This window comes from Lutra lutra, chromosome 16, assembly GCF_902655055.1.
Source record: "Lutra lutra chromosome 16, mLutLut1.2, whole genome shotgun sequence".
Taxonomy (NCBI): Eukaryota; Metazoa; Chordata; class Mammalia; order Carnivora; family Mustelidae; genus Lutra; species Lutra lutra.
Genome location: NC_062293.1, coordinates 33,547,969 through 33,574,502, shown reverse-complemented (window position 1 = coordinate 33,574,502; position 26,534 = coordinate 33,547,969). Strand labels below are relative to the sequence as shown.

Here is a 26,534-nt window from a genome sequence, read left to right as displayed (position 1 = left end):
TTGTTTAGGGAGAAAACAAATAGTAGAAGCTAATTCTTAATATAATATTAAAATCCAAAATTTAAATGTCATTTTAATATCTTAGGAGAAGGAAATTTATCTTTTCTAAATTTTAACATTTTGATAAATTAAACTTGGTTTTATATGTGGTATTATGAAATACTAGAATATTAGTGTTGAAAGGGACCTTAGATTTCCAACTCTCTCATTTAGTAGAAGAGACCCAGAGAGATGGAAGACTTACCTAAGGCCATATAACTTGTTAGTGATACCAGGGCTAGAACTTCTACCAAGTAGCTCAATCCTTTTACTTTTTTTTTTTTTTCTGGACCATACTACCAGGTTGTGTTCAGAGGGAATTTTTTTTTTTTTAAGATTTTATTTATTTATTTGACAGACAAAGATCACAAGTAGGCAGAGAGGCAGGCAGAGAGAGAGAGAGAAGAGGAAGCAGGCTCCCTGCAGAGCAGACAGCCCGACGTGGGGCTCGATCCCAGGACCCTGGGATCATGACCCGGGCCGAAGGCAGAGGCTTTAACCCACTGAGCCACCCAGGAGCCCCCAGAGGGAATTTTTTAATGGACTAACCAGTGATATTAGATTTGAAACTTAAAAACACACACTAAAAAAAAATTTAGCGAAGTCTTTACATTCCCTGCCCCTATCTATGTGACTTTTATTGGCTCTAATGTCCTATGTAACATGTATAGACTTTCATCTAACTGCATAAAAAACATAGTAATGAAAATGGAACTAGAGGGGTGTCTGGGTGGCTCAGTCGTTAAGCATCTGGCTTCTGCTCAGGTTGTGATCCCAGAGTGCTGGGATGGAGTCCTGAATCGCGGGCTTCCTGCTTGGTGAGAAGCCTGATTCTCCCTCTCCCACTCCTCCTGCTTGTGTTACGTCTCACTATCTCTGTTAGATAAATAAATGAAAGAAAATAAAAAAAGAAAATAGAACTAGAGGCAAATCACTTAGACTATTTCTTCATTTATACAATGAAGGGACTCAGAAAATCTTGATTGTTTATTTATTTTTCAACATTGCATTTTTTTGGTCCCTGCTGATTTCTGAGCCCATCGACTTCACTGATAAGTAAATACTTCCCCTGTGTATTACCATGAAATGTTCTGTTCAGTTCTTCACAGAGAGTTACATTCTAATCTCAAGCTGTTTTTCCCATCTTTGTTTTTTTAAATCTGTATTTGTGATAAAATATATATAAGAAAATTTACCATTTTATTTTATTTTATTTTTTTTTAAAGATTTTATTTATTTATTTGACAGAGAGAAATCACAAGTAGGCAGAGAGGCAGGCAGAGAGAGAGGAGGAAGCAGGCTCCCTGCTGAGCAGAAAGCCCGACGTGGGGCTTGAACCCAGGACCTGGGATCATGACCCGAGCCGAAGGCAGTGGCTTAACCCACTGAGCCACCCAGGCGCCCCAAGAAAATTTACCATTTTAAGTTTATAGTTTAGTGGTATTAAGTACATTCACATTCTTGTACAACCACAACTACCACCCATTTCTAGAACTTCTTTATCTTTCCATACTCAAACTCTGGGCCCATTAAATGATAATTCCCCATTTCCTTCTCCCCCTGTTTTTGAAAGTCTGTTTAAAATTTGTTTTATCTTCTGAAATATTTTTCCAATAGAAATGTGGGCCCATTACTTAATGGGGGATGGAATTTTAAAACGTCTTTTGAAAGCAGAAGTGTACATATAAATGCAGCTAGGGGGAGGAGGAGGTAGGAAATCCTGAATTTAGCATTTTCCAATTTCCTTGGTGTAAATATTTCTACCTTGGCCAATTGCAAGCTTCTAGCGTGATTGAAAGTGAAGTTGGGAAGACATGCACAGTAGCACATGATATAATATTTTCATTATATACATGTGGTGGATCTCAAGAGGATATATAATAGCAAAATCATTAGGAAGTTAAAATTTTTGAGTATTTGTTTTTAGTAATTTGTTTACTGGTAAATTTATGTAATTTTTAGTTATGCCTGTGTTTAACAACTGGTTTACAAACATATTTGAAAATTTAGCTGATTCTATCATATCATTGATTGGAAGCACACTCTTTGGTGTCTTACTAAAATAGAAGTTACTTAAAAGCAGGAACCACTTATTATTGACACTGTTTGATGATTTTAATACATTGTGGACCACCAGGTATTATAGGAAGCCATAGCTAAAACAGCTATCTTGAAAAGAAGATATTGTTAAATGGTCTTTGGGATTATGGTAGTTAAACTTTAAGCAGAGTTAAAATATCAAGTTAAAAAACACACATGGGGGCTGCCTGGGTGTCTCATTTGGTTGGGTGTCTGCCTTCGTTCAGATCCTGGGATTGCGCCCCTCCTCGGGCTCCCTGCTCATCAGCGAATCTGTGTCTTCTTCTTTGTCCCTGCTTGCTCTTTCTCTCTCTCTCAAATAAATAAATAAAATCTTTCAAAACACACACACAGGTTTAAGAATTTCTGTTTCATAAACAAGAGCTCCTAGAACAGAGTTTTTTTTTTTTTTTTAAATTTCAGCGTAGTTTACATACAGGTTTATATTACTTTCAGATGTAAAATACAGTGATTCAGCAGTTCTCTGTATTACTCAGTGATCATCAGGATGAAAGTGTACGCTTAATACCCTTCACCTATTTCACCCATACCCTCCCCTCCAGCTCCCCGCTGGTAACAGTGTATTTGCTCACTAATTATGTTTTTTGGTTTCTCTCTCTCTCTTTTTTCCCTTTGTTCGTTTGTTTTGTTTCTTAAATTCCACATATGAGTGAAGTTACATGGTATTTTTCTTTCTCTGACTGACTTATTTCACTGAGTATTATACTCTTTAGCTCTGTCCATGTTGTTGGAAATGCCAAGATTTCATTCTTTTTTCATGACCAACCAAATAATATTCCATTCTATCTATCTACCTATTACACACTCTTTTTTTTTTTTTTTAAGATTTTATTTATTTATTTGAAAAAGAAAGCAAGCACAAGCAGGGAAGAGGGGCAGAGGGAGAGGGAAAAGCAGATTCCCTGCTGAGCAGGGAGCCTGATTTGGGTCTCAATCCCAGAACCCTGAGATCATGACCTGAGCTTAATGCAGATGCTTAACTGATTGAGCCACCCAGGCACCCCATATATCACATATTCTTTATCAGTTCGTTTATCAATGGATACTTGGCCTGTTTCCATAGTTTGGCTATTGTAAATAATGCTGCAGTAAACATAGGGATGTGTGTATTCTCTTGAATTAGTGTTTTTGTATTCTTTGGATAGACACCCAGTGGTGCAATTACTGGATCATAAGGTAGTTCTATTTTTAACTTTTTGAGGATTCTTCATACCGTCTTCCACAGCAGCTACACCAGTTTGCATTCCCACCAATACAAGGGTTCCTTTTTCTCTGTATCTTCACCAACACTTGTTTCTTGAGTTTTTTGTTTTAGCCATTCTGACAAGTATGGAGTGATGTCTCATTGTGGTTTTGATTTGCATTTCCCTGATGATGAGTGATGTTGAGTGTATTTTCATGTATCTGTTTGCCATCTGTATGTCTTCCTTGGAGAAATGTCTGTTCATGTCATCTGCCCATTTTTTTTTTTTTTTAAGATTTTGTTTGAGAGAGAGAGAGAGAGCAAGCATGAGTGGAGGTCAGGGGGAGTGGAGGGAGAAGGGGAAGCAGACTCCTTGCTGATCAGGGAACCTGACTTGGGGCTTGATCCCAGGACCCTGGGACAATGACCGGAGCCAAAAGCTGACCCTTAACTCACTGAGCTACCCAGACAGATGCCCTTCTTTTGCCCATTTTTTAAAGTTTTTTTTTTTTTTTTTAAGATTTATTTATTTTAGGGTGGGAGGGGCAGAGGGAGAGGGAGAGAGCTCACCAGACTCCTGGCTGAGTGTGGAGCCCAAGGTGGATGGCACTTGATCCCATGAGCCTGGGATCATGACCTGAGCTGAAGGCAGAGGCTTTAACCCACTGAGCCACCCAGGCGCCCCTTTTTAAAATTTTTTAATTAAAAAATTTTTTTTAAAATATTTTATTTATTTATTTGACAGATTACAAGTAGGCAGAGAGCCAGGCAGAGAAAGAGAGGAAGGGAAGCAGGCTCCCTGCTGAGTACAGAGCCCGATTCAGGGCTCGATCCCAACCCTGGGACCATGACCTGAGCCGAAGGCAGAAGCTTTAACCCACTGGGCCACCCAGGCGCCCCTAAAAATTTTTTTTAAGTAGGTTCCACACCCAATGTAGGGCTTGAACTTAGGGCCCTTGAGATCAAGAGTTGTGTGCCCTACTGACTGAGCCAGCTAGGTGCCCCAGGAATTTTCTTTAAATATATACATGTACGTATATGGTAATTATTAAAAAAAATATTTTTTAAAGATTTTATTTATTTGAGAGAGAGAGATCACGAGCAGGGGGTAAAGGTAGAGGGAGAAGCAGACTCCCCACTGAGCAAGGAGCCCAATGCGGGACTCTATCCCAGGACCCTGGGATCATGACCTGAGCTGAAGGCAGACGCTTAATCAACTGAGCCACCCAGGTGCCCCTTAATTTTTTTAAAAGATTTTATTTATCTGAGAGAGGGAGAGAATGAGTGAGTGAGAGAGACAGAGTGCACACAAGCCGGAGCAGAGGGGAGCAGAGAAGCAGACTCCCCTGCTGAGCAGGGAGCCCGAGATGGGGCTTGATCCCAGGACCCCAGGATCATGACCTGAGTGGAAATCAGGCAGTTACCCAACTGAGCCAATCAGGCACCCCTATATATAGTTATTATTAGTCTGCTTAATGAAATCTAATTATTGGATAGTTTAATCATAGCATCTAATCTAACAATTATATAAGCAAATGAAAAGCCTTCATTTTTGAAAAACATTTTTTAAAAAAGATTTTATTTATTTATTTTATTTTGGGTAGGGGCAGAGGAAGAGGGAGAGAATTTATGCTGACTTTGGAGCCCCACTCAGGGTTGGATTCCATGACACTCAGTTCATGACCTGGGCTGAAACCAAGAGTTGAGCACTCAACCGACTCAGCCACCCAGCTTCCCTTTTCTGAAAGACATTTTAAGTACCATTTGTTTTGAGGTGCTGTTTTAAATTAAGAACTAATATATTTTTCTGGTTTATGGCAACTCTGCTGTTAGAAATGCAAATCAGCTACAGATTCTTAGAAAAAAATTTAAAAATAAAAACTGTCTCTTTTTCTTCTTCTTCTATTCCAAAAGTTTTTGGTTATAAAGATAGAATTTTGGTAATCACAGAGTATTCCATTCTCTGTTTGGGGTTTACTGCACATCAAGGTCCCAGGCTGGGACCCAGGTTCAGTAAACTGGGGTAATTTAGATTGCTACTCTTGTACTGTATGTAGCTTTCCTTGTATAATTCCTGTCTCTTTAAGGTCTGTAATTTTGGTCTATGTGACAAATACTTGTAGTTCACTGTTTAATGGAGTTGCAGATAATGGTAAAATTGCAGGTATCCCTGAAAACAAATTTGTTTTGTGTTTTAGCTTGGACATTTCCTACCAAAGAAAAACGCTGCCTCAGTGATGAGTGTATCAACCCTGGGAATTTTGGAAACCATTGTTAGTTCTTGTATTAATACGTGACAGTAGTTGCTTGGTGTCTTAATTTTGGTTCTAAATCTAAGAAAGATGCATAGAGAAACATTTTCAACATTTAAATGCATTTTCAAAATGTTAACTAGTTTTTAAATTTTTAATAGAGCACAGGTATTATAGATGATGGAGGTTTTATATACTTTTCTATTTCCATATTTACAAAATTAGTGTATTTCTTATTGAAATACTAAAAAAAAAGAGGAAAAAAGAAGAATAGTTAACAGTATCATGTTTATTAATATGTCTTTTGGTTCACAAAAAAATTATTTGTGCTGATCTTTAGTTCCAGAAAGCTGACTCTGATCTGGATTACATTCAATACAGGCTGGAATATGAAATCAAGACTAATCATCCTGTTACAGCAGGCAAGGTAATCTGCAAAAGAAATCTATTTTTAACAGATAATTTTATTAAAAGATTTTATGATAGTATTTTTAATAGTAGTATATTATAAGTTAAATTATTAAGTACTAAATTTACAGAATCCTAAAATATTTTCATGTTTAGAAGCTTGGTCACAGCATACAAGAGATTATACCTGTAGTCAAGGAAATGTGTGGCTACTTTTTTTTTTAATGCTTAATCAAGAATTATTGAATTCAGGGCACCTGGGTGGCTCAGTGGGTTAAGCCGCTGCCTTCGGCTCAGGTCATGATCTCAGGGTCCTGGGATCGAGTCCCACATCGGGCTCTCTGCTCAGCAGGAAGCCTGCTTCCCTTCTTCTCTCTCTGCCTGCCTTTCTGCCTACTTGTGATCTCTCTCTGTCAAAAAAATAAATAAAATCTTAAAAAAAAAAAGAATTATTGAATTCAGAGGTATAAACCACTATGGCAGCCTCTGAAATCTGAGAGAATATAGATACCTATAGAGTGGTTTGTTAAATAAGAAGGGAGAAACTATGATAGTCATGATATTTTCTGAGGAAGACAATGATACACTATAAATTTGTTACATGAACTGTGATTTTTGCATAAAATTATATACTTAGTTATTCTAACTCTAGATTGATTGAAATATTAACTCCATTTATGTTCCATAAAATTATAACTACATGTACACATGCCCATGGAGATCAAAGCAATTTTTTTAAAAGATATTTTTATTTATTTAAGAGAGAGAACTGGGGGAAGGGCAGAGAGAGAGAGAGTAAGAGGACAGAGAACCTTAAGCAGACTCTCTGCTTAGCATGGAGCCCCACACGGGGCTTGATCCCATCACCCGAAGATCATGACTTGTGCCAAAATCAAGAGTTGGACGTTTAATTGACTGAGCCACTCAGGAACCCTAACAATTTTGTTTAAAGCAAACAGTTTTTAAGCATTGTCGTTAATAGTAATTGACTACTTATAGCATTAATGTTAATCTTTGACAGCAGATAAATATCATAGTTTTAAGAAAATTTTTATGTACTTAAGAATTATTTTGGATTTGGTAGAAGTACAAATTAAAATAATGTGTCGTTCCCTCGTCACCCCCACACCCCTGTAATGACATTGTCTTTTTTTTTTTAATTAACATATAATGTATTATTAGCCTCAGGGGTACAGGTCTGTGAATCGTCAGGCTTACACACTTCACAGCACTCACCATAGCACATACCCTCCCCAATGTCCATAACCCAACCACCCTCTCCATACCCCCTTCTCCCCTGTTAATTCTCAGTTTGTTTTGTGAGATTAAGAGTCTCTCGATCCCATCTTGTTTCATTTTTTCCTTCCCTACCTCCCAAACCCCCCATGTTGCCGGGGAGATCATATCAGGGAGATCATATGATAATTGTCTTTCTCTGATTGACTTATTTGGCTCAGCATAATACCCTCTAGGTCCATCCACGTCGTTGCAAATGGCAAGATTTCATTTCTTTTGAATGACATTGTCTTTACTGGAAGTATAGTTGATAGATAATGTTACCGTAGTTTCAGGTGTACAATATAATGATTGGACAACTCTATACATTATGTTATTTTCACCGTAACTGTAGCTTTACCATATCTCACCATACAACACTATAACATTACCGTGGCAATATCATTGACTATATTTACTATGCTGTACATTTCATCCCATGATTTTTTCATTCTGTAACTAGAAGCCTGTACCATGTACTCCCATTGTCCTTTTTGCTTATCCTCTCATCCCCCTCTCCTAGGCAACTACCAGTTTGTTCTCATTCTGTTTCTGCTTTGTTTGTTCATTTGGGGTTTTTTGTTTGTTTGTTTTTTAGATTCTACATATAAGCAAAATCATATGGTGTTTATTTTTCTATGTCTTACTTATTTCATTTAGTATAATACCCTCTAGGTCCAGCCATGTTGTTCCAAATGACAAGATCTCATTCTTTTTTTATGGTTGACTAATATTACATTGTACATATATACCACATTTTCTTTACCTATTTATCTATCATTGGGCATTTAGGTTGCTTCTACATCTTGGCTGTTGTAAGTAATGCTATAATAAACATAGGTGTGCATACATCTTTTCACAAAGAGTGTTTTTGTTTTCTTGTGTGTCTGTTTATTTTCTTTGGGTAAATACCCAGTACTAGTGGAATTACTGGATCATATGGTATTTCTATTTTCAATTTTTTTGAGGAACCTCCATGCTGTTTTCCACAGTGGTTGCACCAATTTGCATTTCTACCAGCAGTGCATGAAGGTTCCTTTTTCTCTACTTCCACATAAACACTTGTTATTTCTTGTCTTTCTTTTCTTTATAAGGTTTTATTTATTTATTTATTTATTTGAGAGAGAGTGAGCACAAGTGGGGTTGGAAGCAGAGGGAGAGGGAGAAGCAGACTCTCCTGCTGATCAGGGAACCTGGCCTGAGGCTTGATTCTAGGACTCTGGGATCATGACCTGAGTTGAAGCCAGACCCTTAACCGACTAAGCCACTCGGGTGCCCCTCTTGTCCTTTTGATTCTCACCAATTTGACAGGTATAAGGTGTTGTCTTGCTGCAGTTTTGATTTGCATGTCTCTGATGATTAGCCATACTGAGCATCTTTTCATGTGTCTGTTGGCTGTTTGTATGTCAGTCTCATAATCCATGAGATCATGACCTGAGCTGAAATCATGAGTAGGATGCTTAACCCACTGAGCCACCCAGGTGCCCCTGGAATTGTTTTCTTATTTCTCTTTCTGCTATTTCATTATTAGTAGATAGAAATGCAATAGATTTCTCTTTATTAATTTTGTGTCCTTTAACTTTGTTGAATTAACTTATTCCAGTAGTTTTTTGGAATGTATAATATGTCATTTGCAAATAATGGCAGTTTTACTTCTTCCAATTTGGATGCCTTTTATTTCTTTTTGTTGTCTGATTGCTGTGGTTAGGACTTCCAGTACTATGTTGTATAAACGTGGCAAGATTGGATGAACATCCTTGTCTTGTTTCTGAGCTTAGAGGAAAAGCTCTCAGTTTTTAGCTGTTAGATGTTAGCTGTGGGTTTGTCATATGTGGTCTTTTATATTGAGCTATGTTCTCTTTAAACTCATTTTGTTGAGAGTTTTTATCATGAATGGATGGTGAATTTTGTAATACGCTTTTTCTGTAACATTGAGATAGGATTTTTTTCCTTTTCCTATTTAGTTAATTTGATATATGACATTGATTCATTTGCAATTATTGAACCATCCTTGAATCCCTGGGATAAATACTATTTGATTGGTGAATAATCCTTTTAATATAGTTTTGAATGTGGTTTTTGATACATTGTTGAGGATTTTTCCATCTATGTTCTTCAGGGATATTGCCCTGTAGTGGTTTTTTTTTTGTTGTTTGGTTTTGGTATCAAGGTAGATTTTGCCTTGTAGAATATATTTAGAAGTTTTCCTTCTTCTTCTGTTTTTTGGGAATAGTTTGAGGAGAATAGGTATTAACTCTTTAAATATTTGGTAGCATTCACCTGTAAATCCATCTGGTCCTGGACTTTGGTGGGAGTTTTTTATTTATTTTTAAGATTTATTTATTTATTAGAGAGAGAAAATGAGGGCAGGAGAGGGAGAGAGTCTTTTTTTTTAAATTTTATTTATTTGAGGGAGAGAGAGAGAACGAGTGCAGGGGGAGGGACAGAGGGAGAGAAAGAATCTCAAGCAGACTCCTCACTGCTGAGTATGGAGCCTGACATGCAGCTGGATCCCATGACCCCGATACCATGACCTGAGCTGAAATTGAGTTGGATTCTCAACCGAATGAGCCACTCAGCTGCTCCACGGATAAGAGAGTCTTAAGCAGATTCCATGCTGAGCATGGAGCTTGACACAGGGCTCCATGTAATGACCCTGAGATCATGACCTAAGCTGAAACCAAGAGTTGGACACTTAATCAACTACACCAACCCAGGCGCCCCAGTGAGAATTTTTTGATTACTGATTCAGTTTCATTGCTAGTAGTCAGTCTGTTCAGCTTTTCTATTTCTTCCTGATTCAGTTTTGGAAGAGTAGAAAATTCTAGAAATTTATCCATTTCTTTTGGGTTGTCCAATTTTTTAGTATATAATTTTTCATAGTAGTCTTAAAATAACATTTTACATAAAATTGGGAAATCATTGTGAATGTTCAGATTTTACTGTTAGATTCTAATCCTAGAGTTCTTTGGGAGTATAGTTTGAACTGTTTTAGCTCCTTAAGTGTGTTGACTTTTTCTTTGTCTTTTCCTCTTTTTTTCTTTGACTGAAGATCAACCAACCAATTTGGTCCAATGATATTGCCTAATGACTATCCACAGGACTCATCTGAGTCAATATTTTTCAGGTACTAAGTAGAAAACATTTCATGTGGTGCTTCCACTTTTCCTCCACCTTCTATCCCTCATCTTTGTTCTACTTTCAGTTATTCTTCTCTTATACAAGTTTCCTTTAAAAAAACTGCTTTATTGAGCTATAATTTACATACCATGAAATTCACCCTTTAAAAATGTACAGTTCTGGGGTGCCTGGGTGGCTCAGCGGGTTAAAGCCTCTGCCTTCGGCTCAGGTTATGATCCCAGGGTCCTGGGATCGAGCCCCACATCGGGTTCTCTGCTCAGCGGGGAGCCTGCTTCCTCCTCTCTCTGCCTGCCTCTCTGCCTACTTGTGATCTCTGTCTGTCAAATAAATAAATAAAATCTTTAAAAAAAATGTACAGTTCTATGGTTTTTAGATTCACAGTTGTGCAGCCATAACCACCATCTACTTTCTGTCTGTACAGTCTCTATAGATTTGCTGTCTGAACATGCCATATAAATGGAATCACAATATGTGGCCTTTGAAAAAAAAAGGTTTTATTTATTTGTCAGTCAGAGCAAGCGAGTGAGTGAGCACACAAGCAGGGAGAGCAGCAGGCAGAGGGAGAAGTAGACTCCTGGCCGAGCAAGGAGCCCGATGCAGGACTTGATCCCAGGGCTTTGGGATCATGACCTGAACTGAAGGCATGTTTAACCAATTGAGCCACCTCGGCATCCCTATTCCCTATATGTGGCCTTTTATGTCTTGCTTTTTTCACTAGAATGTTTTAAAGGTTCATCCATGTTCTAGTATGAATCAGTACTTCATTCCTTTTTTTTTTTTGTAAGTAGACTCATGCCCAGGGTGGAGCCCACTGTGGCACCTGAACTCAAGACCCTGAGTCAGGACCTGAGCTGAAATCAAGAGTTAAGACACTTAACTGAATGAGCCACCCCACTTCATTCCTTTTTATAGCTGAATAATATGGTATGGCTATGCTATATTTTCTTATTCATCAGTTAATAGTTTGGTTGTTTCTTCCTTTTGGCTCTTTTGATAATGCTACTATAAACATTCATATACAAGTTTTTGTGTAGACATTTCGTTTCATTTCTTGGTTTTATACCCAAGAGTAGAATTGCTGGCCATATAGCAACTCTGTGTTTAATATTTTGAGGAACTGCCTAATTGCTTTCCAAAGCAGTTGTAGTATTTTACATTCTTTGTTTTCCCATTGTAAAATATATGTGACATGAAATGTATCATTTTAACCATTTTTGAGTACACAGTTCAGTTATATTAATTACTATTAATATATTAATTATATTAATTAATTAATTAAAATTCAGTTATAGTAATTAATTAATTTCACGTTGTTATAGAACCATCATGACCATCTCCAGAACTTTTTCATCTTTCCAAACTGAAATTCTGCCCCCATTAAACAATAACCCTCCATTCCCCACTCCCTTCAATCCCTGGCAACCATCATTCTACTCTCTTCTGTAGGAACTTGACTACTCTAGGTACTTCATCTAAGTGGAGTCATATATCTGTTCTTTTGTGGCTGGGTTATTTCATTTAATGTAATGTCCTCAATGTTCATCCATGGTGTAGCGTGTATCATAATTTCCCTCCTTTTTAAGGCTGAATAATATTCCATGATATCTATCTATCTATTGATATCTCATTCTTAAAATCCATTTGCCTGTCAGTGAACAGTTGGGTTGCTTCCATCTTCTGCGTATTATGTTTTTACATACCTGGTATACGTTTATCTTTTTGAGTCCTTGTTTTCAGTTCTTCAATATATATATATACCTAGAGGTGGAATTGCTAGATCATATGGTAATTCTCTGTCAAGTTTTGAAGAACTTTAACTTCAAACACTTAAAATATTTATCCAGTAACTCCCTTTATTGTGTGTGACATTTAGGAAGAAAACCATGATCTTAATGTTTGTAGATTTCACTGACATAGTTCTAATTATTTTATTTTATTTTATTTTTTTTAAAGATTTTATTTATTTATTTGACAGACAGAGATCACAAGTAGGCAGAGAGGCAGGCAGAGAGAGAGAGGAGGAAGCAGGCTCCCCGCAGAGCAGAGAGCCCGATGCGGGACTCAATCCCAGGACCCTGAGATCATGACCTGAGCCGAAGGCAGAGGCTTAACCCACTGACCCACCCAGGCGCCCCCTAATGATTTTATATATATATAAAATATATATATAAACACCAAGGAACAGGAAAATAAACCACTTATACTAACTTCTAATAGCGCTACATGATGATAGTGGCAATAAATGCTCAGTGAACATTGCTGTGTACCAACCACTATGATGTGTCTGTGTGTGTATATTCATATTCACATACATACATATAATTTTGTTTAGCTGTTTATCTTTATTATACTGTGATTTTGAGTCTGTCAGAAGTTCTGCATAAAAGTCAACAATTTTACATAGAATCAGATATAAAGATACAGTAAATTACAAGCTTCTGTTACTGTGTTCTTCACTTGTAGAAAGATAATTTTATTTGCTTTTATGAGCATTTTTCCTGTAGGTCTTTTAAATTTATAATACAACTAATGGCATGTTTCCTTTTATTTCTTTTAAAAGACTTAACTGTGTTGAGCTTTTTGCTCACGTATTGGTTTTTCTTTTCTTTTTTTATTTCATCGTATTTTTTAAAGATTTTATTTATTATTTTTATTTTTTTCTGTTGCTCTTTGTAATCCTGAATTTTGCTCTTTTTAAAAAAAATTTTTTTCAGTGTTCCAAGATTCATTGTTTATGCACCACACCCAGTGTTCCATGCAATATGTGACCTTAATACCTACCACCAGGCTCACCCATCCCCCTACCCCACCTTTCCCAAATGCTCAGTTTGATTCTCAGAGTCCACAGTCTCTCATGGTTCATCTGCCCCTCCAATTTCCCCCAATTCACTTTTCCTTTCCTTCTCCTAATGTCCTCCATGTTATTCCTTATGCTCCACAAGTGAGTGAAACCATACGATAATTGACTTTTTCTGCCTGACTTATTTCACTCAGCATAATCTCCTCCAGTCAGGGCTATATGTACCCCAGTGTTCATAGCAGCAATGTCCACAATTGCCAAACTGTGGAAAAAGCCAAGATGCCCTTCTACAGACGAATGGATAAAGATTTTATTTATTTGACAGAGAGAGAGAGAGCGAGCAAGCACAAGCAAGGTGGGGGCAGAGGGAAAGGGAGAAGCAGGCTCCCCATACACAGTAGGGAGCCCAATGTGGGGCTCGATCCCAGGACCCCGGGATCATGACCTGAAGGCAGACACTTAGCGAACTGAGCCACCCAGGCACCCCATATTGGTTTTTTCTTTTCCCTCATCATTAGCACTATCATTACCCAAGCACACTTGTATATTCTTATGACCTGTCATAAATGATCATCCACTTACAATAAACAAAACCCTAAAGGAATTGAAGTGTTATAGGCACAAAATTAAATAAAGTGCAGGTAGTTTACAAACACTGATAGAAGAACACTGTGGCTCCCAAGAAGCCAATCACTCAGACAAAACACGCTATGTGCACAAAACTTTTTTCCTCTGTGTTATGGTGCTCAGTTGTAAAATCTAATTATCCTGAATTCATCATTGCCATATCAAGTTTATTAGATCCAGTTAATGTCACAACAATATGTTGTATAGTAATTGCCTAATTACCCTATCCTAACTCAGCTCTATGGCTATTTATTCCTTATGCCTTGTTCACCAATCCTTTCTTTTCCTAGATTGGTGGATCCTGAAGGATTAGTATACTGGCTACATTTTTTTCTCTATGAATTTAGTTCTTGTCACTTTTTTTCCCCTATGAATTTGTGTTTGGGAATTCATCATTCTTCTGATTTATATGTATAGGTCTCTGGGAAATTCACAACTGAGCCCCATTCTAGTTACCTACAAGATCATTTATATTTGCATAATCTACTATCACCTCACAGCTGATCTCCTCTACCTTCATACCAATTTGCCTCCCAACTTTAAACTTTTATTTTTGTCAAATTAATTTTTGCAAATAATTTGAAAAGTCACAGAAGTATAAAGCATATAATGAATCAGTAATTCCTTGTTTCATACTTTACCACCCTCAGGTCACCACCTTATTTCAGCATTTTCTTGTATTTACCTTCATGTTTCTAAATAGTACGCTTGTGTTGGGGTGCCTGGGTGGCTCAGTTGGTTAAGCGACTGCCTTCAGCTCAGGCCACGATCTTGGGGTCCTGGGGTTGAGTCCCGCATCAGACTCCCTGCTCAGTGGAGGGCCTGCTTCTTCCTCTTCCACTCTCCCTACTTGTGCTGGCTCGCTCTCTCTGTGTGTCAAATTAAAAAAAAAGAAAAAATTGTATGCTTGTGTTGCTATTCCCCTCCCCCAATCTGAAATTGATTTCCTGGATACTGGCTATTCTGGTTCAAATCTGAGATCTGCATTGTGACTTATGCAAATCAATTAACCTCTGTACTTAGTTTCCTTGTCTGTAAAATGGGGATAATACTATCTGCTCATAGATTGAAAGAGGATAAAATTAGTAATATATGTAATATATTTAGAACAGTTTGGTCCAGAGTATGCACTATATTTTAGCTGTTGTTGTTAAAATAACTTCTTGTTATGAAAGATAAAGTTTAAATATTTTACTGCCCATACTTACCTCCATCTTCACAATTTCTTGCTATATCCATATTCAGTGTTTATATTATAATGACTTAGTCCACTTGGGGTGCTATAACAAAATACCACAGATTAGCTACCTTATAAGCAAACAGAAAGTTAGTTTCACAGTTCTGGAGGTCGGAAGTCTGTGATCCGGGTGCCAGCATAGATAGTTTGGGCCCCTCTTCTGGGTCACAGACTTCCGGTTGTATTCCTATAGCAGAAGATCTCTTCCATCAGAGTACTCATCTCATTTATGGTGGCTCTGCCCTCATGATGTAATCACCTCCCAGACAACTCACCTCCCAATTACAAGAGATTTGGTTTCAACAAATGAATTTTATTAATTTATTTGATCACAAGCAGGGGGAGTGGCAGGCAGAGGGAGAGGGAGAAGCAGGCTCCCCACAGAGCAGTGGAGACAGATCTGGGGCTTGATCCCTGGATCCTGGGATCATGACCTGAGCCAAAGGCAGTCAGTTAACCATCTGAGCCACCCAGGTGCCCCTCAAAAAATTATTTTTGATAGGCATTTGGCTGGCTGAGTCAGAAGAGCATATGGCTCTTGATCTTGAGATAATGAGTTCAAGCCCCATGTTGGGTGTAGAGATTACTAAAAAAATAAACTTGAAAGAAATTTTTTAAAAAAGGGCTTTTGGAGAGACTCATTCAGACCATAGCAGTTATTACTCTGCAAATATTGCTTCTGTCAGTCATGTAACATACTATGTTTGCTTTTCCTTTTTTATACAGTTTGTTTTTCTGGAGCTAATAATTGTTTCTTTTTTCCTCTCCAGTTTGCTTAGTTTTTCTATGCATGTATCATTATTTCAGTTGGCCTTTTTAAAAAAGGACTTATTTATTTATTCAAGAAAGAGTGTGTGCAAGCCAAGGGAGGGGCAGGGAGAGAGGGGGAGAATCTCAAGCAGATTCCCAGCTGAGCACAGAGCCCAGTGTAGGACTTGATCTCAGGACCCAGATTATCATCACTTGAGCCAACATCAAGAGTCAGATGCTTAACTGACTGAACCATGTAAGCACCCCAACCCCAGACTTCTCTAAAAGAACTGTAAAACTTTTGTCGACATTACCCGACATATCACATGATCCCTGAGTTTCATTTTCTTCCACATCCCTCCCAGTGGTATCTGTGCTCTTGCTTATAGACCGCCTGTGTGGGTGTGTTTCTGAGATTTCTTAACCATCACTTCAGTAATTCTCTTTGTTTTACTTCTGTTTTGGATCAAATGTCGTCTTCTTTCTTGGTTCATTTCCTTGATCAGGTGAAGCGTATCCTTTGGATGTTTCCTGAGGAAGAGTACACAAAAGGCTAAAACTTTTTGAGATGAGGACTACTTGGAAATTTCTTTATTTAATCTTTATTTAATCTTTTAGTTGATGGATGGTTGGTTGAGTATGGAATTCCAGATGAGATTATTTTCTCTTAACTTTAACATCACTGTTGTGTGTGTGTGTGTGTGTATGTGTGTGTTAGCTTTCAGTGTTCCTGTTGAGAAGTTGATGCCATTCTAATTGTGTCTTCCTCCTTTTTTACTGCCCCCCCCTTCCTGAACTCATCTCTCTTAGAACTTTCAGAATATTTTATGCTCATTTAATGGTTATGGTATAGATCTTCTCATGCATTTGAAATTTTATAACTTTACTTACCTTTTTTATTCATAAGAAAAGAATATTCAGAGGAAAACCTCTTTTATGTTTTTATCTCAGTGAGATATTGAACCTCTTGGATCTATCCTCCATTTTTCTTATCTTTTCTTTCCTGTTTTCATTTTTGTGTTTCCTACCCCCTATCTTCTAGGAGTTTTTTGGGACTGTATTTCTCAGTTTTTCTACTGTATTTCTTTCATCCAATACAATGTCTAGCATCTAGGAACATGATGGGAAATATAGCTCTGAAGGTCAGAGGATAGGTCTCAATATCATTGGGGTATACACTGAGTTGTAGGCATCTAATATACACATTCCTTTATATACCACGTGATATATTTGGTGTCATTTGTTATTCCTTTGCTCACATCAGATATACCACTAAGATCTTTTAAATGTTTTCATGGGGTCTCTCTTTTGTTCCTGTCCTACTTCTATTGCTCATGCTATAGGTCTTGGTCATCCCTTGCAGAATTATTTCAACAGTCTTAAAGTTAGATTTTTCTCTTCTTTTTTCCCTTCCTGTGGGAATCATTTTTATTTAGATTTTCCATCATCAGAAACTTAAAAATCTCCAAAGAAACAGGGAAAAGAGGACCATAAACGAAGTCTCTGCCACAGCCATGAGATAGGGCCCCTGAAGGATATAATCTGTAGAGTAGGAAGCTAACCAAGATAGTATAGTTTTAACAAGAGTTCATTTTAAGAAGATAGGAACATGAAGGAAATAAGAGAGGCATAAGGAAGGGTATCAGAATTATATGCTATTTGGCAATCCTACCTTTTGATTGTTTACAATAATTTGGCAAAAGATACTAGTCTATGTAGTGTTAAATTAGGGAAGTGTATAAGACCTAGTAGGCTGGTGGAAATGGAGTGAGAAGAATAAAACTGATTTTGAAGCAACAACAGAGTCAAAAGGACTTAATTTCCTTCCAGCATAGGGAACATCTATTCATATTTGAAGTCTGTACACAGGGAGATATTGAGGGGTACCTGGCTGGCTCAGTTGGAGGAGCACATGAATCTTGATCTCAGGGTTGTGAGTTCAAGCCCCAGATTGGATGTAGAAATTACTAAAAAATATATAAAAACTTCAAAGAAAAACAAAAAGCAAAGGGAGAAATTGAAAAGGTCATAGAAATATAGGAAATTGAAGGATCTGGAGGATTTGGGGACAAAACAACAATAATAGTGGTAGTGCTACAGGCAGAGCAAGGATCAGAATGTCCATAGGTGTTTTCCTTTTCGAGAGGAAAAGGCAGAAAGATGGAGTTTGTACTAGCTGTTTTCTGTTCTCTGTATAGTAGATGGTGAGGTCTTGTGTCAAGAAAGGGTGCATGGGAATTGGAGGGAGTCGAGAATGTTTGGAATAGTATTTTTTTTTTTTTTAAAGATTTTATTCATTCATTTGACAGACAGAGATCACAAGTAGGCAGAGAAACAGGCAGAGCGAGAGGAGGAAGCAGGCTCCCCACCGAGCAGAGAGCCCGATGCGGGGCTCGATCCCAGAACCCTGGGATCATGACCCGAGCTGAAGGCAGAGGCTTTAACCCACTGAGCCACCCAGGCGCCCTGTTTGGAATAGTATTATAGGGTTTGCTAAGGAACCATCTAGGAATGTAAATTACCAAGTGGTGGAAAGGACCCTTTACAAATGTCTCTTATGGAATAGTTTTTATTTATACTCTAAAATGAATTTGAAAAACCAATGTAACTTATAAAGTTGCTTGAATTGGCATGAATTTTGTACAGTGAGGTCAATTAATTGGTACTTCTACATACGTTAGCCCCAAAACAGTATGTTCAAGAATTTTATAATTGTCTTATTCTTTAAGAACAAATCAAAATATTTCCTTTACTCACCTTCTGAGTATTTAGAATTGTATTGTTAAAATAGTGTGTAATTATTGTGAAATATGTATCAAATGTTATGTATCTTATGTGACTTTTTTTTTCTAATGTGACCTTATTTGCTTATTTTAATATTTCTATTTTGTGTGCATGTGTGGGTTATTTCTGTACTTAAGCTTTAATTTCCTTGAGAATAGGATCTAGGTCTTATAATTTTTTTTCTCCTCCTCCCATCCTCTGTTACAGAGTTCCATAATTAAATACAATGTTCACTTAAATGAATGGTAGAATTAAATGGATGGTGTTGTATTTATTTTAATTCTTAAAAGAAGCTTAATTTTTCCTTTTCACTATTTAATATATATATTATTTTTTTCCTGATATAGAAAAATCCAGTTACACTCTTAAAGGAATTGTCAGCAATAAAGTCTCGATATCAAACTTTGCATGCACGCTTTAAACCAATTGCTGCAGAGCAGCAAGAGACTAAGAACCGCATTTGTGCTACTGTCAATAAGACTATGACCATGATACAAGAGCTACAAAAGCAAACAGACCTGGAGGTAATGCTCTCAATTGACAAGTTGGATTTGTAGAGTTTTTTTGTGGTGTTGTTTTTTTTAAAGATTTTATTTATTTATTTGTCAGAGAGAGCACACAAGCAGGGGAAGCAGCAAGGGAGAGGGAGAAACAGGCTCCCCGCTGAGCAGGGAGCCTGAAACAGGAGTTGATCCCAGGACCCTGAGATCATGACCTGAGCCAAAGGCAGTCGCTTAACCAATTGAGCCACCCAGGAGCCCCCGGATTTGTAGAGTTTTAATTTTTTTTTTTTTTAAGATTTTATTTATTTATTTGACAGGGAGAGAGAGCCAGAGAGCACTAGCAGGAGAGAATGGCAGAGGGAGAAGGAGAAGCAGGCTCCCCAAATGAGCAGGGAGCCTGATGCAGGGCTCATCCCAGGACGTTGAGATGATGACCCGAGCCAAAGGCAGATGCCCAACCGACTGAGCCATCGAGGTATCCCAATTCTGAGTGTCTTTTTGAAAGATAAATCCCCATTAACTTTCATTTAGAGATTTAGCAGTCAGTTTGAACTGTTGATAGAAATGAGATTTTAAGCATGTGGGGGCACCTGAGTGTCTCAGTTGGTTAAGTGTCTGACTTGCTCAGGTCATGATCTCAGGGTCCTGGGATTGAGCCCTATATCGAGCCCCACATCACATGGGGCTTCCTGCTCAACAGGAGTCTGCTTGTCTCTCTGCCCCTCCTCCCACTCATGTTCTCTCTCTCCCTCTTTCTCAAATAAATTAATGAAATCTTTTTAAAAAATTAAGAAAAATAAGCATGTGGACTTGACATAGTTAATAAAGAGGTGTGCTATCTTGGATTATGTAGTCATGTTAGAAGAGAAAACTTGGTAGTGTTTATTAAATCTACCAGTTTTGCAGTTCCTGTAAGAACTAGTAAAACTGAGAAATGTGGAAAGCATCTGTATCAGTGACTTTTTTAGTTCTCCTTTTTAAAATTGAGTTGGTGAGCTTGGGTAAGCATGACCTTCATTCTCTCCCTCCATCCCTTGTTCCCTTCTGATTTCAGGTAAAAATCCTTGTAATTGTGAGCCTCTATCACTGATTGTGTAAAACCCTTCAGATATGATGGAGTAAAAAAAAAAAAAAAAAAAAAATAACACAGTATGAGCTGCTGGTCTAGACAATATGATCTTAAATAGCCTAGAGAAGGATTTGGTAAAATTTGCATTTACTATTAAGGCAAAGTTGAGGGCTTTCAAAAGAAAATACAGAGTGTATATGGTTGGAATCAGAGAGTAGAGCTTAATTATATGAACAAAAAATGGCCAATAGGTTTTTATTTTTGGTGTCAACTCAGATGAATTAACTGGGAATAGCTTCTTAGAGTGTTGTATTGAGGAACTGAGTCTGGGTATTGCACAAATGCAGTTAGGGGCAACATACATGGTTGGTTGGTTGGTTGGTTGGTTGGTTTATTTATTTATTTGTCAACCCTGAACTATATTTGGTTTAAGCTACTTGAATTATGGGCTTGTAGTGAGAGTAAACCTTAAAGGTTCATTACTGAGGTTAATTTGGTCAATAATTCTTTATATTGCCAATGGCAGAAAAGAGAACAGTACCCAATTAAAAGTATAAAATGATACCTTAGATGTATCTCAGATGTTAGGTCTTGGGGAGATGAATAGTAGAGGAGGAAAGAGCACTTAAAAAGGGTACAGAGGGGGGCGCCTGGGTGGCTCAGTGGGTTAAGCCGCTGCCTTCGGCTCAGGTCATGATCTCAGGGTCCTGGGATCGAGTCCCACATCGGGCTCTCTGCTCAGCAGGGAGCCTGCTTCCTCCTCTCTCTCTCTGCTTGCCTCTCTGTCTACTTGTGATCTCTCTCTGTCAAATAAATAAATTAAAAAAAAAAAAAAGGGTACAGAGGGAATAGGAAGTAGGAATTTAAAACATTAAGGGTTTTATAATATGTAATATTACTAATATGTAAAATGCAAAAAAAGTATGTATGTGATAACCTCTATAAACACAGCTCAAGTCACATACTCTTTGTGGTGGGTGATCAGAACCTGAAAATAGAAGCACATAACAAGGGGCACCTGGGTGGCTCAGCAGGTTAAAGCCTCTGCCTTTGGCTCAGGTCATGATCCCAGGGTCCTGGGATTGAGCCCCACATTGGGCTCTCTGCTCACCAGGGAGCCTGCTTCCTCCTCTCTCTCTGCCTGCCTCTCTGCCTACTTGTGATCTCTGTCTTTCAAATAAATCAATAAAACCTTTAAAAGAAGCACATAACAAATCTTGAGAAGAGACTGGGTGTAGTTCTGGATGTACATATTAACATATATTATATAGAAATCCATAAATTTATTGAAGCACAGGATAAATTTAGGTGAGTGAAAAAAGAGAAAAGTCCTATTTTGAATATTAACTAAAAATTGTCCCTCCTGGATACAATCAATAGAAGCTGTATTTCTGATTGAGATTTAAAAATGATGCAGAAAATAGTTATAATAGTGATAGAGGATTTCAATCATCTAAATATCTGTAAAGATCTTCATTCATTTAAAAGAAGTGTCTGTAAGGAGCAATAATTACATTGAAGGTAGAAAGCTAAGGGAGCTTTTAGTTTGGATCACAGAATTACAAACAAGGAGAAACGACTGAAAGGTTGGTTATAGACCTTGAAAAAGGAGATCATATTTTAGATTCAATTGATAGCCATGTTGGGGAATGTTGGATATAATGGATCTTGTACATACTACTTTAAAAATGAGACAGTAGAAAGCTTAGAGGAATTTTCATGATCAAAATGTGGAAGAAAAGGGAATGCCATCTCTAGAGAGTTGTATAACCAGAAATAGTTCTATAAGACCAGAGTTGTGTTTTTTTTAAGATTGATTTATTTATTTGAGAGAGAGAGAGCAAGCACACAGAGGGAGAGGGAGGACCAGACTCCCCGCTGAGTAGGGGCCCAAAGCGCCATTTGATCCCAGGACCCTAGGATCATGGCCCGAGCCAAAGGCAGATGCTTAACTAACTGAGCCACCCAGGTACCGGAGCTCTGAGTTTAAAGGACATGTAAGGTAGACCTCATAAAGGAAGTATAAAACAAGATGTATTAGTCATAGGGACAGAACTGTGAGAATACTTAAGAAAGCCAAAGGCTTAAGTCCAGGCTTCTGAAATTTTCTAAAATAACTAAAAGGCCCTTTAAATTATTTTGGGAACATGAAGAACAAAAAAGGGATAAGCCTATTTAGGGCAAATGGTGCTTTATAGACAACAGAAAGGAAATAGAAAGTCAAGCTGCTCAGGTATTTTCTTGAGATAATCTTTATCAAGGTGCATAGTTTTTCACTTGCAAGGATAGAAAATACATTTGAATTGGTAATATTAAAAAATAGTACACGGGTTGATAATACTAAACAACAAATAGGGAGATGAGAACAGAAAAGGAGGTGAAATGAAGGGAATACATATTTCCTTATCTTTTTAGTTAATATGAAGACATTAAAGTTTTTCTTTTTGAAGATTTATTTTAGAGAGCAAGAGACTATATGAGTAGGGGGAGGGGCAGAGGGAAAGCAGACTCCTTGCTGAGTGGGGAGAACCTTGCTGGGCTCCCCCCTTCCCCCCCTCCCCGCTCTCAGGGAGATAATGACCTGAGCCAAAACTGAGTGGGATACTTAATGACTGAGCCACCCAGGTGGCCTAAGCTATTAAGGTTTAAATACACTTAATTATAAAGGTGACTGCCAAAAGACCAAAAAAAAAAAAAAAAAAGACTGGATTTGTTCCAGAATAAAAATTAACAAAACAAACCCCTAAAACAAATATAATTCAAAAGGCATTAAAAATAGAATGGTGTGCCTGGATGCTGGGTGGGGCAGTCAGTTAAGCCTCCAACTCTTGGCTTAGGCTAAGGTTGTGATCTCGGGGTCATGAGACTGAGCCCCGCCCCCCATCATTGGGCTCTGTATTGGGCATGGAGCCTGCTTAAGTTTCTCCACTACCCCTCTTGTGCGTACTCTCTCTGTCAAAACAGACAAACAAAAAAACAAAGAATGTGTGATATTTCACTGATGCTCTAAAATATTTGTGTTAAGGAAGAAAATTTTCTACAAGTTTTGGATTGGTTAATTCCTAGAAAAATTCTTTGAAAGTTTATGAAATGGATGGTCCAAAATCCCTTGAACAGTTATCACAAAGACAAACATGGACTCACAAAGTCTCTCCAGAATCATTTCCTGTTTTTGTTTTTGTTTTTAAGATTATTTATTTATTTATTTGACAGGCAGAGAAGCCTGCAGAGAGAGTGGGGGAAACAGGCTCCCCGCTGAGCAGAGAGCCCTATGGGGGATGCAGGGCTCCATCCCAGGACCCTGAGATCATGACCTGAGCCGAAGATAGAGGCTTTAACTCACTGAACCACCCAGGCACCCCATCCTGTTTTTGAGATAGAAGAGGGACATTCTGTAACAATATGGGTTGCAGTAAGGCCCATGATTATTTTTCATTTTATACATGTGAACATTTTTGGTAAATGTTGGCTCGATTAGCCAAACCAGCTGGGCAGCCCAGTTGCCACATGTGGCTACATAAATTAAAATGTAAAGTAATTAAATAAAATTAAAAATTCATTTCTTCATCTACTGATTAGACTGCACAGATACAGAATATTTTCCATATCACAGAAAGTTCTGGATAGCACTGATCTAGAGATTCTTATTCTGTAGGTATGGTGTGTTCCAGATTTGGCAGTCTCTCTAGAGATGACCTATATAGTTAGGCAGAGTTTTAACTTTAATTCTTTCATGCTGCATCTCTAATAATTTCCCCGCTAACCCTTTATTTTAGCTAGTCTGTTGGTTATTGCTATGTGGAAGTCCTTTATAAACTTCCTTTTGGCTTTTCTTTGCCCCACTGCTTTTGTTCCTACCTGCTCTTGGTGGATACTGTCTGCTGGGTAGTTTTCTCAGCATTTGTTCTCCCTTGCTGCCAGATAGGATACCGGCCTGGAGATGTGTGCTATCCCTCACTTGTGCCCAAGGTAAAGTTGGTGCTTTCCTCAGCTTCCTGGGGTGGTATCTGACTGGCAAGAGGAATGGATTTTCCTTTAACTAACATTGGTTCAGGAATGGATTTGTAACTCATATGGCATGTGAGGAGGGAAAGTTTGGAAGTAGGAAGTTAGAGTTTCCTCACTGCTGAGAGACCTGTGGGAAGAAAAAATACTTCTTTTGAACATTGTGTATAGACATGATTCCTAGCACTGCTCGGGCCATTTTTCTAATCATCTGAGAATAAAGCCACCAGGCAAGGATATTAGATAAAGTGGAAAAAATGAGTCTTTAATTGAGCTGCTAAATAAACCAGTCCTGAAGTCTGCCCTTTTTCTGTATTTATTGTGCAGTAATAAATTTTATTATTAATCCATTTTGAAATGTGTTCCTGTTACTTGCAGCTAAAAACATCTCAATTATCCTTCAAAATTTAGCTCAAGTCTCCAATTTTGAGGAAACTTCCAGACTATCTTGTTCACATTTCTTTTTCAAGATGCTTTTAGAATATGGCATTCAAATGTGACTTCTTTAGTTTTGTTAAACTACAGCCCTTAACAAGCCTGGTTGGGCCAAGTCTTCAAGTCACCCCATTTTGGGTGCTAAATTTATAAATGAGGAAGCTTTGGATGATCCCAGATTCCAGCCATACTAACAGTCCTTCAGCTACTAAGTCTTCCCAACTGAATTCCTCTTTGGACCATCAACAAGCCACCCCCACTGTGCCCTGCCTGAATTTCTGATCCCCATTCCATGAACATAATAAAATGGCTATTGTTTCATTAAAAAAAAAAATTAAAAAATGACAATCCTTAAACTGTTTGGTCTTGTTTCTTCAACTTAATTGCAAGTTCTTTGAAAGCTCAGACATGAAAAGTACCTTATATCTAGATAGCCAAATCTGTTTTTATCCATGCCTTCCAAAATTTGTGCTCGTAGACATAGTATGAGTTTATGGAAATATAAAAGTAGAAGTTAATTAAATTAAACATGTTTTAAAGATTTTGAAATATTTTGTCATTTGCTTTTTAGCTGTCACCACTGAGTAAAGAAGAGCAAACTGCGGCAGAACAATTAAAATCTTTCATGTCAGACTTATGAAGAAATGGACTTGCAAAAGGGAATTCTGATGAAGAAGAGATCCATTCCAGAAAGATTTAGGAAGATGTCTTGTTAGCACTTGATGACTAGAGGTGGGAGGATGGAGAAGAAGATTTGGTTGTGGTCACTGGATAATGATGCCTTTTACAAGAGAGGGAACTATAAGAAGGGCAGATATAGGAATAAAGTTTAGCCAAAAGGATGGAATGGGAATAAAGAGATTTAAAAATAAATATCACACGTAATTAGTCTTATAATTTCAAGCAAGGAAGTCACATAACTCTATTTTGCATCTATTTTTGTGTAGTTGGGATAACATGAATGTCCTGGCCTATTAAGAAAGGATATATGTACTATCAGATGTGAATGAGCATGCTTTGGAAACTAAAGGATAGAAAAAAATATTTGTTTTACATTATACATATGTATATAATTTTATTTTTGAAAATTTTGAGTATAGATAATGGTCACATTATTGATGAGACTGCTAGTATGGGGCCTCTAGTCCTCCACAGAAGCTAACTTTGGTAATAATAAATGGGCTTTTCTGTGATAGCCTTACTTTTTTTCCTCTATTCCTTCTGCCTGCTAATGTTGAGCAACATGAACTGTGACTTCAATATTGTTTGACTGTCTCTTTTTTTTTTTTTAAGATTTTATTTATTTATTTGACAGAGAGATCACAAGCAGGCAGAGAGGCAGGCAGAGAGAGAGGAGGAAGCAGGCTCCCCGCTGAGCAGAGAGCCCGATGCGGGGCTCCATCCCAGGACCCTGAGATCATGACCTGAGCCGAAGGTAGAGGCTTAACCCACTGAGCCACCCAGGCGCCCCTGACTGTCTCTTTTGTATATCAACACTACCTTTGTTTTCCTTCAGCCTGTATTACTGTTAATTGTTCATTCTATATGGAAGCTAAGAAAGAGAAATCAGAGGATCACTGGCAACTGCTGCTTGCCAGTGTGTGTGTGTTTGTGTGAATTTCCCTATTCATTTTTAAATAACTCTTAGATAATTATTGGCAATAAGGTAATCTAGGGACAGATGTTAATCACAGGCTTATTTATACTAGCAGTACACACACATACCTAGCTAATGGCAGGTAAACAGGAAAATAATTCATGGTGTATCCATAAAATAAGAGGTGAAGCTGCCAGTAACTTATTACTCTGGGAAATGCTGAAGTTACGTTAAATGGGAAGAGGGGAAGCAGAGATTTCAGTTTTATAATTAAGATTGGGCTTTGGAGGGGCGCCTGGGTGGCTCAGTGGGTTGAGCCGCTGCCTTCG

General features: G+C 37.8%; 1 protein-coding gene across 1 annotated transcript in view; it reads left to right on the top strand.

The window, feature by feature from the left end:
• SKA2 (spindle and kinetochore associated complex subunit 2) overlaps positions 1-25,809 on the top strand; it is a 38,965-nt gene extending 13,156 nt beyond the window's left edge. Inside the window, 3 exon segments of the mRNA XM_047708956.1 lie at positions 5,956-6,001; positions 18,944-19,120; positions 25,180-25,809. Of these exon segments, the coding sequence (XP_047564912.1) occupies positions 5,956-6,001; positions 18,944-19,120; positions 25,180-25,248 (292 nt within the window). The 3' untranslated portion in view covers positions 25,249-25,809.
• The last annotated feature ends 725 nt before the right edge of the window (positions 25,810-26,534 follow it).